The sequence below is a fragment of the Hemitrygon akajei genome, chromosome 29, assembly GCF_048418815.1.
Source record: "Hemitrygon akajei chromosome 29, sHemAka1.3, whole genome shotgun sequence".
Classification (NCBI taxonomy): Eukaryota; Metazoa; Chordata; class Chondrichthyes; order Myliobatiformes; family Dasyatidae; genus Hemitrygon; species Hemitrygon akajei.
Genome location: NC_133152.1, coordinates 32,418,613 through 32,434,383, shown reverse-complemented (window position 1 = coordinate 32,434,383; position 15,771 = coordinate 32,418,613). Strand labels below are relative to the sequence as shown.

At 45.8% G+C, this 15,771-nt stretch overlaps 1 protein-coding gene across 1 annotated transcript in view; it reads left to right on the top strand.

Moving 5' to 3' along the window:
- Positions 1–3,180: 3,180 nt before the first annotated feature.
- The window catches only part of LOC140718411 (uncharacterized), a 185,158-nt gene continuing 172,567 nt past the window's right edge, over positions 3,181–15,771 (top strand). Inside the window, exon 1 of the mRNA XM_073032125.1 lies at positions 3,181–3,633. Within this exon, the coding sequence (XP_072888226.1) occupies positions 3,340–3,633 (294 nt within the window). The 5' untranslated portion in view covers positions 3,181–3,339. The remainder of the gene's footprint in view (positions 3,634–15,771) is intronic.

The window sequence follows — 15,771 nt, the reverse complement described above, 5'->3', positions numbered from 1 at the left end:
TAATATTTTAACTTGCTCTTTTTTTCTCATTTGCACAATTTGTTCTGACACTGGTTGCTTGCCAATCTTTGTTGTGTGAGTTTTTTCATTGATACAACTGAGTTTCTTGTATTTACCGGAAATGCCTGCAAGAAACTGAATCTCAGGGTATGATGACATACATGTACTTTAACAATGAACTTACTTTCAACTTTTGATTCTGCTTCTGATTTGCATGTCTTCCCTGACAACACAGTGGTGATATGGTTACCACGTCACGTGATTCTTTGTATACTTTCCGACTTAGGACAAAATCAACTTGTGAACATCTGTAAGAATGGAAGTTGTTCCTTACCCAGGGATGGTCTGTACGCTGTAGTTAGCAACAAGCACTGCGCGAGTCAGTACTTCCTTGCGTTAAGCCCCACAGTTATCTCAGCAGGTCCTCTCTCAGTGCTGCCACCAGCTTTTTTCCCAAATTTCTCTGTGGTTGGCTGATGCTTTACAGCTGGTCCAGGAAATTGCAGCCAGCGTCAACCCTTATTTTGTGATTGCCCTGCCCACCGTGTTCAGCAGGTAAATCTCAGTAACACCAGCATACTTGGCGTGAAAGGTGGCTAACTGTGAGAAGGCAAGGGTTTCAGTGCCAACCCTGCCCCCTACTCGGTAAGCCAGTGGTAAAATATAGGGAACTACAGCTAATGGCACTTTCCTTGGGACTGGACATAGAGGTGTATAAGATGATGAGAGGCATTGGTTGTGTGAATAGTCAGAGGCTTTTTCTCAGGGATGAAATGGCTAGCATGAGAGGGCCTAGTTTTAAGGTGCCTGGAAGTAGATGCAGAGGAGATATCAGGGGTAGGTCTTTTTACTCAGAGTTGTGAGTGCCTGGAATGGGCTGCTGGCGACTGGTGGAGGAGGATACGGTAGGGTCTTTGAAGATACTCCTGGACAGGTACATGGAGCTTAGAAAAATAGAGGGCTATGGGTAAAGCCGAGGTAATTTCTCAGGTAAAAGCATGTTCGGCACAACTTTGTGGGCCGAAGGGCCTGTATTGTGCTGTAGGTTTTCTATGTTTCTATGGACAAGGACAAAGGCAGCATTTCGAGGAGCATGGAGGAAATGAAATGCAAACTCCAAATGGACACACCCAAGTACAGCTCCGTCAGTGGGGCCATCTTGGGTGGTAAAAATCCCTCGGTTCTGCTTTAAAGAAGGTTAGGTGGCAGAGTACTTCCCCGAGTATCCTGGGCCAGGTTAACCCTCAGCCAACCTCTCTGAATGACCTGTATGGTGCATCGACGCTGGATCCAGACTGGGTATTAGTTTGACCACATGCACATCCAGGGAACAATTCAACGAGAGAGACTGAGAGAGCACAACTCGCCGTACAGAGCTTCCAACAGCTCAACCCCTGTTCCTGACGTTCCATTCTCTCCTTTCACATTTCAGTTGGGAGGCTCGTCCACAGGGCCGCGAAACCTCGGAACCCTGAAGCCATGCTCGTCTTCTAGTCCGCGTCCTCGTGATGTCGAAAAGCGGCCGGGCGTGAGCCCCCGGGAGCGGGGCCCCAGCACAGAGTGTAACTCCAGGTCAGCAGAACCCCATCCACCCCGAAAAGGAAAAGGAGAGACATCAAAGGTAGAAAGTAAGCTGTTGTTGTTTTTTTTAGATGAATACAAAGGAGTCGCAATTTAGCACCACCATGATTCAGCCTCCGCCTATGTTGTCCATCAATCATTATGTGCTGTGTTGTATGATGTAGGTGATCGTGGTCTTTCCGCGACCATGATTGACTTGGCAAATTCTTCCGCAGAAGTGGTTTGCCATTGCCTTCTTCCGGGCAGTGTCTTTACAACACGTACAACACGCTGGAGGAACTCAGCAGGTCGGGCAGCATCCGTGGAAACGAGCAGGACTGGGTCTCGGCCTGAAACGTTGACTGCTCGTTTCCATGGATGCTGCCCGACCTGCTGAATCTCTCCAGCGTGTTGTACGTGTTGCTTTGACCACAGCATCTGCAGTGCACTTTGTGTTCCGTGTCTTTACGGGATAGATGACCTCAGTCATTGTCCAACACTCTTCAGAGATTAATTGCCTGGTGTCAGTGGTCGTATAACCAAGACTTGTGATATGCACCAGTTGCTCATACCACCTTCTCTCGTGGCTTCGCGTGACTCTGATCGGGGGAGGGGGAAGGCTAAGCAGGTGCTACACCTTGCCCTAAGGTGACCTGCAGGCTAGAGGAGGGGAGGAGTAGCTTACGCCTCCTTTGTCAGAGACATAACTCCACCCCACCACCCAAAACTCTGGCAGAGAAAAGGCAATTAATGCTCTGGTATAGAACAAGACCAGCATCATTGCATTACAGTGTCAGGGGTAATACTGCCCCTGAATAAGGGCATAAGGCAATATGTCATAGGAGCAGAATCAGGCCATTCTGTCCATCTAGTCTACTCTGCTATCCCATCATGCCCTTATTATTATCCTTCTCAACCCTATCCTTTCTCCTCATAAACTTTGTCACCATTGCCGAGCAAGAACCGATCAGCCTCTGTTTTAAATCAATGCCAGAACGGGAGGTTTTGAGATTGGGTAGGCTGGGACCTTTTCCCCTGTAGTACTGTAAGAGGCTGAGGGGTGACCTTATAGCGTGAGGGGCATAGAGGAGCTGTGTGGCGACAGTCTTTTCCCCAGGGTAGGGGATTCTAAAACTGACGTGGGAAAGATACGATTTAAAAGGAACCCGAGACCCGATCTTCTGATGCAGGGGTTGGTAAGAACAGGGAACGAGATGCCGAAGGAAATGACAGAGGCGGGTATAATTACAACGTGTAAAATACGTTAAATACGAGAGATAAGGGTCAAACATAGGAAAACGGGTCGAGCACAGGTCAGCATGGATCAGTTGGGCCGAAGGGCCTGATTCCGTGCTGTATTACTATAACGTTAAGTGAAGGCAAACTTACAACTGAGGAATAAAACTCGTTTTAGCACCACTGGGGTATTTAAAGGCGTTCAATGTAAAATGGCTATTTAATGGGGTAAATCAGTAAGAGGCAAACATGAAGCAGTTGTCAAGAGCAGGAATTCGGTGTCAGAGCAGGGCAGAACTCAGGCCAGGGAACGCAGCCGCCCGGGGACTGGTTGAACCGCTGCTTGTTGACTGCCGTTTAGCTGAACTGGTTCCGCCTCTCTCATAGATTATTCAGGTCCTTGGTAATTAAATATTCAGCATGGTACAGACCCTGCGGGATTCGGTCTGGAACCGGCGCCGGAGCAAAATGGTCACGCGCAAAAAGTGAAGCGTCGGAAGGAAATGATAATCGAGTATTTGAACAAATACACAAGAGTATAAAATGGTTCTGGACCCCTCGCTGGTCGCTGCCAGGAACGGCGACCTGAAAGCGTTGCAGGCGCTGCAAAGTAAGGGCGCCCTCCTGCAGAAAGTGTCCGATCACCTCGGAGCTTCGCCGGCACATCACGCCGCCCGCTCCGGGAGACTCGACGCCCTGAAGTACCTGGTAGAAGAGGCGAAACTCGCCGGGAATCAGCGTGCCAGGAACGGGGCGACTCCGGCGCACGACGCGGCTGCCACCGGCAACCTGACGTGTTTGCAGTGGCTGCTGTCAGCGGGAGGATGTCAGACACAGGTAGGGAGACCGGCACTGAGGGAGACTGTGGGCGGCGAGGCCAGGAGAGCTTGTTTTAGTTGGAATTGATGTCGTAACTCTGGGCTCTAACGGTGGAGTCTGGGGCCGAGGGGCAGTCGGGTTATTATCGAAAGTGGGAGGACATAAGACGGGGAAACAAGCCTGGAGGTCCAGAGTTCCCATCACCGGCACATCCGCTGAATGTGGAGAAGATGAACGCATTCCTTCGGAATATCTCTGCCCACACGTAATGAGTTCACCCTCCGTAACAGTAATGAGATCCTATCGCGTTCCAGTGTTTCCATTAGTCCGCCTCGTGCTTATTACAGTGTGGATAGCAGTGAAAATATACAAAGACTATGTGGTCATTCAAAGAGAGGACCAGGCCATTCAACGTTTTTATTGTACTGTGAATGTTTAAGCGTCCAGCAAGTGGAATGACTAGAGTCTGAGAGAACTGGTTATAAAGAGAATCGGGGTTTACTCTCCAAGCTGCTTTTCCACTAAGTTAACTTACTTGGTTTACACAATCTTGACCTTACCGATGAGTGAGTCAGCGCAGAAGATGGACACTGTGTGGAACTTAGGCAAAACCAAGTGTCTGCTCCTATTAATCATTTGAGGCATCTCTTGCCGTTTCCCGTTGCGTTCTGCGTTACTTTCCCTTTGATTCTTGAAGTTCTCTTCTCCAGTGCTACTTTTTCCTTTGTGAGATGCCCTCCTGGGTTTCATTTCTCTTTGTAAATCTTCACCCTCCAGCTCCCTGCAAGCTCTCCACGCTTCGTGTGACTCCCTGACCTGCTTCCATTATTTCCCATGCAGCTCCCACCTATTGGTTAATAACTGCCTCCTGAATGACCCCCAATCTTGCCCCTTATTTCATGCAGTTCAAGTTCTCATCCTTAGAGTCATAGAAAAGTACAGCACAGCAACAGGCCATTCAGCCTATCTAGTATGTGCTGAGCATTTTAAACGGCTTACTCCAATCGACCTACACCGGGACTATAGCTCCCGCCCTCCCCCCATACCTCTAACATCCATGTACCTATCCAAACTTCTCTTAAATGTTGAAATCAGGCTTGGACGCAGCACTGTCGCTGGCAGCTCCTTCCACAAACTCTCAGTCCTCTGAGTGAAGAAGTTTCCCCTCATGTTCCATTTAAACTTCTCACCTTTCACCTTTAACCCATCTTTTAGCCTGCCGGTTGCTGCGATCTCCTCCAACGTTTTATTTCCGGACTCTCCAAGTTCGGACCTCCTCATCATCCCTGACCCTGTGCCTTCAACTATCAAGACCCTGAAGACTGGAATTCACTCCTTCAATAAATGATTCCATGTTTAAGAATGTGGACTCTCTACATAAAGAATTTCTTTTTGGGCAGCCCTAAAACAAGAGATTCTATGGACAACACACACAAAACGCTGGAGGAACTCAGCAGGCCAGGCAACATCTATGGAAAACAGTACAGTTGACGTTTCAGGCTGAGAGTCCACTTCAGGATCCTGCTGAAGGGTCTCAGCTCGAAATGTTGACTGCAATCTTATCCATAAACGCCGCCTGGTCTACTGAGTTCCTCCAGCATCTTGTGTGTGTTGGTTGGGTTTCCGGCATCTGCAGATTTTCTCTTGTTTGAGATTCTGCAGATGCTGGAAATCCGGAGTAACGCACACAAGGTCCTGGACGAACTCAGCAAGCCAGGCAGTGTCTTTGGAGAGGAATTAGCCTTCCCTTTTGGGCTATGAGCCTTCGTCAGGACTCGCTGATCAAGACATCCATGACCATATACTTCCTACCCCATATTCCATCTGCCATTTCGTTGCCGATTCTCCTAATCTGCCCAACTCCTGTGCATTCCCTACTTCATTCACATTATCCTGCCCCTCCCAACTATCTTTGTATCATAGATCTGTATCATGGATGGCCCTGGAAGTCGTGGATGTCTCTACTCTGCTCCTATTCTGTAGCTTCTGCCACAGCTGATGAGGCCAAAGTGAGACCTGTAGACTCTGCCCACAGGTGGAGCATGAGGTGTTTCTCGGGACAATTGGCGTGGCAATTTGGGAGGTAGTACACTTATTCAGCTTCTCTGTGTTTCCAATTAAAGATCACAAGCTTCTCTATCCCACCCCAAATATTCCTTCTCCAGTTTGCGCAGTCATTGCCCAGGAATTCCCGCAAGCCAGTGGGTATAGAACATAGAGCATATGACATTACTGCACAGGCCCTTCAGTCCACAATGTTGTGCTGACCTTTTAATGTACTCTAAGATCAATCTTGTACTTCGCTCCTGCGTGTGCCTATCTGAGAGTTTCTTAAATGCCCCAAATATATCTGCTTCTACCACCACTTCCACTGGCTAGGTATTCCTCAAACCCACCACTCTTTGTGTTTTAAAAAAAATTCCCTCTGAATCCCCGCTATACTTTCCTCCAGTCACCTTAAAATTATACCTCCTCATATTAGCCATTGCTGCCCTGTGTAAAAGTCTCCGGCTCTCCACTGAATCCATGTCCCTTACCATCTTTTGCACCTCTATCCAGTCGCCTCTCATCCTCTTTCTCTCCAAAGAGAGAATTCCTCACTCGGCCTTTCCCCATAAGGCAATGTACATTTCCAAGGAAGCTTTGGGAACTGCCTCAGATCATTGCCCAGTGCCTGGTAATAGAATGGAGCAACTAGGACTTTAGAAGATATCAACAGGTTTCTTTGTCCAACAGTGTTCTGTTCCAAACAAAAGAAAAATATCACCTTCCTTCCCCTTATCCTAACAACATTGTCCTTCCATCCTTGCTCACGGCTTGCTCCATCTTCTCCTTCAATGCGTAAGTGGTCCCCAGAAGTCAACATTTCACAAGAGTCAATGTTGGGTCTGCTGCTTCACACGTTATATGTTAATGGTCTGCATGCCACAACTGATGGCCTTGTGGATGATACAAAGATAATTGGAGGGGCAGGTAATGTTGAGGAAGACGGGGAGTCAGCAGAAGGACTTGGACAGATTTGGAGCGTAGTGGTTAGCACAATGCTTTACAGTACCAGTGACTTGGGTTCAATTCCTGCCACAGCCTGTAAGCAGTTTATGTACTCTCCCCATGACTATGTTCCTCCCAGAGCCCAAAGACATACTGGTTGGTAGGTCAATTGCTCATTGTAAATTGTTCTGTGATTAGGCTAGGGTTAAATTTCGGAGATTTCTGGGAAGTGCAGCTCGAAGTGTTGGGACGACATGTTTTTCGCTGTACTTCAATTTAAAAAAAGATCAGGAGTGGCAGATGGAATACAGTGTAGGAAAGTGTATGGTCATGCACTTCTGTAGAAGGAATAAATGCAAAGATGATTTTTTAAACAGGGTGTGAATTCAGAAATTGGAGGTGCATAGGGACTTGGGATTCTCTAGAGGTTAACTCGCAAGTTGAGTCAGTAGTAAGGAAGGCACTTTACTGCATATTATTTTTCACGGCCTGTGAGAACTTATTGAGGTGTTTACAATTTGGGAAATGGTACAGAAGTACGAAAAGCAGGCAACATAATTATTTACCTGTGTTGTGTTGAACACTTGCTGGGTTTCATATGATATTTTGCAGTTACACTCCCTGTGGGATATTGTATCTTAAAAGCAGTCAAATCTACAGTTGAGATGTAAGAGGAATCATCCTTTATCTAGTCGGTGACTCTATAGTTTCAGAGGGATATGGTCCAAACACAAGCAAATGTGACTAGCTTAGATGGGCAACCTGGACCATAAGACTTGGGAGCAGAATTAAGCCATTCAAACCATCAATCCTGACATTTAATCCTGGCTAATTTATTTTCCTTGTCAATCCCATTCTCATGCCTTCTCTCCATCATCCCTGATGCCCTTACTAATCACGAGCCTAATGATGTCCGTTTTAAATATACATGATGGCTTGGCCACATTGTTGTCTGTGGCAATGAATTCCACCGATTCACAAGTTCCAGTGAAATCTGCCCCCTCATTCTTTTAAATTCCAGTGAGCTCAGGACTAGAGTCATCAAAAGCTCCATATATTTTAATCCTTTCATTCCTGGGATCAGCGTCTGGACCCTCTCCACAGCCAGCACAACCTTCCTTCGATTGTTTGTTCGTTATGTACCGTGTTGTATGACATGGGTGATCATCGTCTTTCCATTGACCATAATTGTTCTTGGCAAATCTTCCTACAGAAGTGGTTTGTCATTGCCTTCTTCTGGGCAGTGTCTTCACAAGATGGATGACCCCCAGCCATTACCAATACTCTTCAGAGGTTGTTTTCCTGGTGTCAGTGGTCACATAACCAGGACTTGTGATCTGCACCGGCTGCTCATAGGACCATCCACCATCTGCTCCCATGGATAATTTTACATGACCCTGATCACATGGGGGTTGGGGTAGCTAAGCCGGTGTTAGACCTTGCCCAAGGGTGACCTGCATCTAGCCAAGGGAAGGAACACCGTACACGTGTCTCGACCCCACCACCCACTTTTTAGATACGGGACCCAAAACCTCTCACAGTACTCAGCATTATATCCCTGCTTCTTTATTTTAGTCCTCTGGAAATTAATGCTAACGTTGCATTGCCTTCCTTACCACCTGCAATGTTGATACAGAGCCGAGGTACTCCATCGTGTAGAGAAGAAAAGGCCACAAGAATTGGACTGGAACTCTTCCAACTGCCTAAGTCATCCCTCCTACACTATCTCTCTTCCCCAACCGTCTCACCAGCACTGGGCACACATGTCGTCACCAGCCCAAACTCTCACTGCCCATGTGGGGCTTTATGATGACCTGCTATAGTTTTAATTTGCTCATATCCCTACCAGCTAACTCTGCAGTTTAGTGCTTGTAATGTGCTGATGACACACTGTTAACTGTCAGGGTAATCTACTTTACCTATATATAGTCGCCTCCAAATCCTCCATAATGCAGTCTACGCTAAAGCAGGATATTGGTTAATGGCAGGATTACCCAAAGCAAATTAGTTTCCGTAACCTCTACTGTTTGTTCACTGCCTCATGTGTATCTACCAGACATATGCTCAAACTTAAACGTGACGCACTTTAGAAATTCAAACAGCATCGATATGGTCACCCACTTTTCTCAAAACCCATGTAACAGAATCAGGTTTTATTACCACCGGAATGTGTTGTGAAATTTGTTAACTTAGCGACAGCAGTTCAATACAATAAATACTAGAGAAGAAGAGGGGAAAAATAAAATAATAATAATCATAAATATATAATTAAATCGATTACAGTATATGTATATTGAACAGATTTTAAATCATGCTAAAACAGGAACAATATATATTAAAAAAGTGAGGTAGTGTTTATGGGTTCAATTTCCATTTAGGAATCAGATGGCAGAGGGGAAGAAACTGTTCCTGAATCGCTGAGTGTGTGCCTTAGTATCTCCTACCTGATGATGAGAAGAGGGTATGCACTGGGTGCTGGAGGTCCTTAATGATGGACGCTGCCTTTCTGAGACACCACTCCTTGAAGATGTCCTGGGTACTTTGCAGGCTAATACTCAAGACAAAGCCGACTAAATTTACACCCCTCTGCAGCTTCTTTCAGTCCTGTGCAGCATACCCTCCCCCCCCACCCCCCCCCCCCCCCATACCAGACAGTGATGCAGCCTGTCAGAATGCTCTCCATGGTGCATTGATAGAAGTTTTTGAGTGTTTTGTTGACATACCAAATGTCTTCAAACTTCTAATGAAGTATAGTCGTTATGTTGCCTTCTTTATAATTGCATCAATATGTTGGGACCAGGTAAAGTCCTCAGAGATCTTGACACCCAGGAACTTAAAACTGCTCACTCCCTCCACTTCTGATCCCTCTATGAGGATTGGTAGGTGTTCCTTCGTCTTACCCTTCCTGAAGTCCACAATCAGCCCTTTGTAAGGGGTGATTTCAGAAACTATTTGTTGGGATTTGATAAGTCAATGCTGCATTGAAGTTGGATGTCAATTAGTCTATCAAAACATAGTCAAAACCTGCCCTCAGTACCCATTTCTTCTCTGCAAACTGCTTTGTAATGTGTTGCTCTGTCCTAAGTTCTGCACAAGTTGTTCCGACTGGAAAGCTTCATGTTTAGTCGCTCAGCCCTACGGTATTTCAGGACTGACCTACTTCTCTCATCTGGCTTTAGCCAGATACTAATTGAAACAGAGGGCATGTTAATAAGTTCTCTTTTTGTCTCCCTTCCCCACGCTCTCTCTCTCCCACACAGCTCCACCTCAGTCATAAACCTGCTCCAGGCTCCCTAGACCAGTGATTCAGTCACAATGTAACAGAGCTGAAATTGGCTTTTATTGTCCGGTAATATAGAGGGATTATATTGCGCTAAACTTGATTGCTTGCTTAAATTTTCCTTCCTCAAACTTTGCAAGGCTTCAACAAATAACTGTGTGGATTGATTACCTATTTTCAGTAATAAAATTCAGAGAGCAGAGAAACAGGCCATTCAGCCCATCAAGTATCCATTTACACTAATTTTGAATTATTCCCATTTTTGTTCTCTCCACACTCCCACCTACACTGCACTGGTTTGGTAGGTTTTACACTTCATTCTGCATTGTTGTTCTTTTACCATATTCCAGCTCAAGGCCCTGTGTGTAACGATCTGATCTCTCTGAACAGTATGCAAGGCAACCTTATCACTGGATCTTGCTGCACATGACAATAATATACCAATACCAGTTTTTACCAATGGACGAGGGACTATTTACAGTGGATATTTAACTTAGTGCACATATATGGGATGTGGCAGTAACTGGAGCTGCTGGTGAAAACACAGGGAGAATATCGAAAGCTGTACTGATAACACCAGTGGCCAGGATTGAACCAGGGTCAATGAACTAGTGAAGTAACTGCAGTCCCTGCTGCCTTCCTGTGCTAATCTTTGAGCCAGTAACTAATAGTAATATTAATCTCTGGGTTGGGTGTCCCGGGAAGGGTAGCATCTCTCGAGGAGGGCTTGATGTGTCCATTCCGGGGCAGCTCACTCACCTTTGGTCTCCACTGACACTCAGCTCTCACCTGTGAATCTAAGTAGCTGTTTGCATGCCCCATCCCGGCACAGCGTTTCGACAGGTGGGCCTCATACTTCAGGGACATGCCTGCCCTAGCAGGTAAAGTCAACTCTGGCAGACTGGCCACATGAGATCAATGTTGAGATCCAACGGCCAGGAAGGCAGCTCTCCAATGCTGTGTGGAGAGCGAAGGGCCTGACAAGGAATACCAGACATCATGGTTATCCAGTGCAACCAAGGAAGACCCCAGTTGTGACAACTACTGGGCTTGAACTTCCGAGATCGAGTGAGTGGAACTGCCCCAGTGCAATGGCTCTTCTACTTTAAAAGCTCTCCTGCACAGGCTTCCTTTTCATCGTCTGATATGACTGAAAACCAATCAATCTTCAGGTTTTCAGATCAATTATATCAATATTATCATCTGTATTCACACCCTTTTACACTCTATGTTTGCATTCTCACTTTCTAACTATCTCATTAACCCGTCATCTTTATGACTTTGATCATTTTATACTCGTGGCAACATGGGCCTCGTCCTTTCACAGTTACCTGTCCCTCACCCTCCTTCTCTACAACTTCTCTCTCTTTCTGCATTGTGACAAGACATCTTTGTCCCGAAACCTGAACTGTTTCTCTTTCCGCAGGAGCTGTCGGACCTGCTGAGTTTTTCCGAAGCTCGTTTTTCTTGATGCAGGAATCGGGGCTGAATTAGCTAATGTACAATCCTAAGGAAGCAGCCTCTCCCACCACGTGCACACACCAGCACACCGTGAGCCCACTTCCACTTGAGAGGGCGGGAAGGACTTTGAGAATCAGCATCTCCTTGACTACAGTGCAAAACTGAGCTACTGAAAGTCTGAAGTAAAACAGAAAATACTGGGAATATTCAGTCAGTCAGCCAGAATCAATGAAGAGAGAATAAGATGACACATGATCGTTGATCTAGAACATTAATTTGCTTCTTGCCCTACAGTGTTTAACTGAACTGTGACATATTCCCCCACTTTTTCTGTTTCCTTTCTGTCAGTGTAGTGTGTGTATGTGTTTTCTACTTAGTTCTAGATTGGTGGCTTGCCTTCTTAAACTTTGAATCATAAATTCATACAACACGAAAACAGGCCTTTTGCTTCAACTCATCCATGCTGAATGTTGATGGCTTTGTGGCCAAGTTAGTGGATGAGATAAAGATGGGTTGTGCTGCAGGCAACGCTGAGGAAGCAGGATATCCGTAGAAGGACTTGGCAAGGAGAATCGGCAAAAAAGTCAGAACGTAATGTCGGAGCTCAGAGTTCAATTCCGTCATTATCTGTAAGGAGCTTATATGTCCTCCCAGTGGAAGGACTGGGAGGGGACTGTGTTTCCTCCCACAGTCCAAAGATGTACCGGTCAGTAGGTTAATTGGTCATTGTAAATTGTCCCGTGATTAGGCTGGGGTTAAATTGGGGGTTGTTCAGCATTGTGGCTGGAAGGGCCTGTTCTATGGTGCATAAATTTAAAAAATATATACATCGAAACATTAAAACATACAGCGAAATGTGCCAATGACCAACACAGTCTGAGAGTTGTGCTGAGGCAGCACTCCTGTGTCCAGTGCCAACATACTGTAGCGTGCCACAACTTGCTTACTAACGCTAACCCATATGCAAATGGGATGCGGGCCTTTGTTGCTAGAAGGATTGAGTTTAAGAGCATGGATGTTATGCTGCAACTGTACAGGGTACTGGTGAGGCCATACCTGGAGAACTGTGTGCAGTTCTGGTCTCCTTACTTGAAGAAGGATATACTGGCTTTGGAGGCAGTGCAGAGGAGGTTCACCAGGTTGATTCCAGAGATGAGGGGTTAGACTGAGGGGAGATTGAGTCGCCTGGGGCTGTACTCACTGGAGTTCAGAGGATGAGAGGAGGTCTTATAGAAACATATACAATTATGAAAGGGATAAATAAAATAGAGGCAAGAAAGTTGTTTCCACTGGTAGGTGAGATTAGAACTAGGGGACATAGCCTCAAGGTTTGAGGGAGTAGATTTAGGATGGAGATGAGGAGGAACTGCTTTTCCCAGAGGGTGGTGAATCTGTGGAATTCTCTGCCCAGGGAAGCAGTGGAGGCTACCTCAGTAAATATATTTAAGACAAGCTTGGATAAGTTTTTGCATAGGAGGGGATTAGCAAGGGTGAGGGTGGGTAGCCCTCTCAGGTCAGCAAATTTTCGGCAGAGTTCCTGAGTTCCATGCGGGCAGGAGGTGCGAGAGCCGGTGATCGGCTAGGTACACGAGTCAGCGAGACTGGCATTTTGAGGCCTCTAGTTCGGGGTCTCATCATCAGCAAGTATGGAACTCGAGGCCTGGAGTCATGTTACCTGATGATTGCAAAACATACCAGGGTGGCACTGCAGTACAATTGCTTTACGGTGCCAATTGGGGTTCGATTCCCACCACAGTCTGTAAGGAGATTGTACGTTCTCCCTGTGACCGCGTCCATTTCCTCCCACATTCCAAAAGATGTACGGGTTAGGATTAGTAACTGTGGGCATGCTATGTTGACGTTGGATGTATGGCAACACTTGGACTGTGCTGGTCATTGATGCAATACAATCCATTTCGCTGTATGTTTCGACATCCATGTTTCAAATAAAGTTAATCATTAAATCTGTAGTTGCACGTGTCTCCTCCTTGAAGTAGGAGGCATAGTAGCATAGCGGTTAGCACAATGGTTTACAGGGCAGGTGACCTGGGTTCAATTCCTGACGCTGCCTGTAAGGAGTTTGTATGTTCTCCCCATAACTGTATGGGTTTCCTCCGAGTGCTCCGGTTTCATCATACAGTCCAAAGATGTACCGGTTGGTAGGTTAATTGGTCATTGGAAATTAGGCTAGGGTTAAATTGGTGGGCTGCTGTGCACTGGGGCTTGAAGGGCTTGTTCCTCACCATCTCGATGAATAAATAAAACAAAGAATAAAAGAAAAAATCTGGTTCAGACGCTGGAATGTTTACTTGTAATTGCTGAACTTGGGGTTGTGTCCAGTCTTTGTGCCCAGTCTTAACACATCAGCGAACATGGGGGATTTATTTGTGCAGCTTCTATGGGGGAGGTGAGTTCTATCCCTCTGTGGGCCTCGATTATCCACTAATATCCAAATGCTAAACTGTCACTTGGGTTGACTGAGGACGTCATGAATGAGTCAGCGGTACGGAAGTGTTTGACGAATTTGGTTGGATTTATAAGCATTCAAAGGCAGGAAAAGATGCTGTCATTCATCCAACTTATTCCACGGATTTCTGATGCTTCCTGCATTCCTCAAAGCTATGAGATCTCGGGCAATAACAGTCAAAAAGGTATGACAGTTTGGGAGGAAACAAAGATAAAGATTAGCTTTACTTGTCACATGTACATCGAAACTTACAGTGAACTCCATCATCTGCTTCAATGATCACAGTCTGAAGATGTGCCTGGGGCAGCCTGCAAGTGTTGCCAAACTTCCAGCCTAACATAGCATGCCCACAACTACTCACCCTAACACATCCATCTTCATACTGTGGGAGGAAACTGGAGCACCCAGGGGTGGGGGGGGTGGGATGGGGAGCACATGCAGCCCTAGGAAGAATGCACAACTCCTTACAAACAACAGCGGCGATTGAACCCTGATCACTGACTGCTCGCACTGTAAAGCATTATGGTAACTGCTATGCTACCATATGGTGAAATAGATAGTGATCCGATTATAATTTTTAAATATTTGTTCATTCATTATGTGCCACGTGATATGATGCAGGCAATCATGGACTTTCCACGATCATGATTGTCCTTGGCAAATTTTTCTACAGAAGTGGTTTGCCATTGCCTTCTGGGCAGTGTCTTTACAAGACGGGTGACCCCAGCCATTATCAATACCCTTCAGAAATTGCCTGCCTGGCATAATGGTTGCATAACCAGGACTTGTGATATGCACCAGCTGCTCATACAACCATCTACTATCTGTCCCCAGGGGTTCACATGATCAGGGTTGGAGAGGTGGGGTTAAGCAGGTGCTACACCTTACTCAAGGGTGACCTGCAGGCTAACGGAGGGAAGGAGCACCTCACACCTCCTTTAGTAGAGATGTATCTCCACCCTGACAACCAAAAAATATTAGATGAAAACAAAAGGTTTTAGATGCATAAAAGCCTTAGCTTCCTTAGGAGTTTGTGAAGACTCGGCATGACACCTAAAACTTTGACAAATTTCTATAGACGTGTAGTGGATTGCATATTGAGTGACTTCATCACAACCTGATATGGAAATACCAATGCCCTTGTATGGAAAGTCCTACAAATCATCATGGGTAAAGCCCTCCCAACCATTGAGCACAACTTCATGAAACACTGTTGTAGGAAAGCAATGTCCATCATCAGGGGTTTCCACCACACAGGACATGCTCTCTTCTTGCTGCTGTCATCAGGGAGAAGGAACTGAGCCTCAGGACTCACACCACCAGGTTCAGGAACAGTTATTACCCCTCAACATCAGGCTCTTGAACTAAAGGGGATAACTTCACTCAACTTTATTTGCCCCGTCATTGAAATGCACCCACAACCAATAGACTCACTTTCAAGGACTCTTCATTTCACGTTCTTGTTATTTATTACCATTTATTTATACTTCCATTTGCACAGTTTGTTGTTTTCTGCACTCTGGTTGAATGTCCTCGTTGAGTGGTCTTTCATTGATTCTGTCACCATTCTATAGATTTGTTGAGTATACCCACAAGAAAATGAATTTCAGAGGTGTTTATAGTGACATATATGCACTTTGATAATACAATTTACTTTGAACTTTGAAGATCAGTAAACTAAGGATTAGGAAATTTAAGAATTCAGTAAAGAGAGCAAATGCATTGGCAGGGAAAGGGAAAGTAAAAAAAAAACTAAAGTATGCTAATGTGAAACAATCTTCTTAAGCCCGTCACCCCTACAGGGGCAAAGCTGCCGACAGCAGCTCACCAGTGTCCTCAGTCCTGGGTTATTCTCCCATGTTTTCTTTCAGGTGTTGTCCATCTTCTTGGTGTATCCTTGCTGTCCAGGGATGGGACCTTTGGAGCTTCTGCTGACGGTTTCAGTAGCTCTGAATTT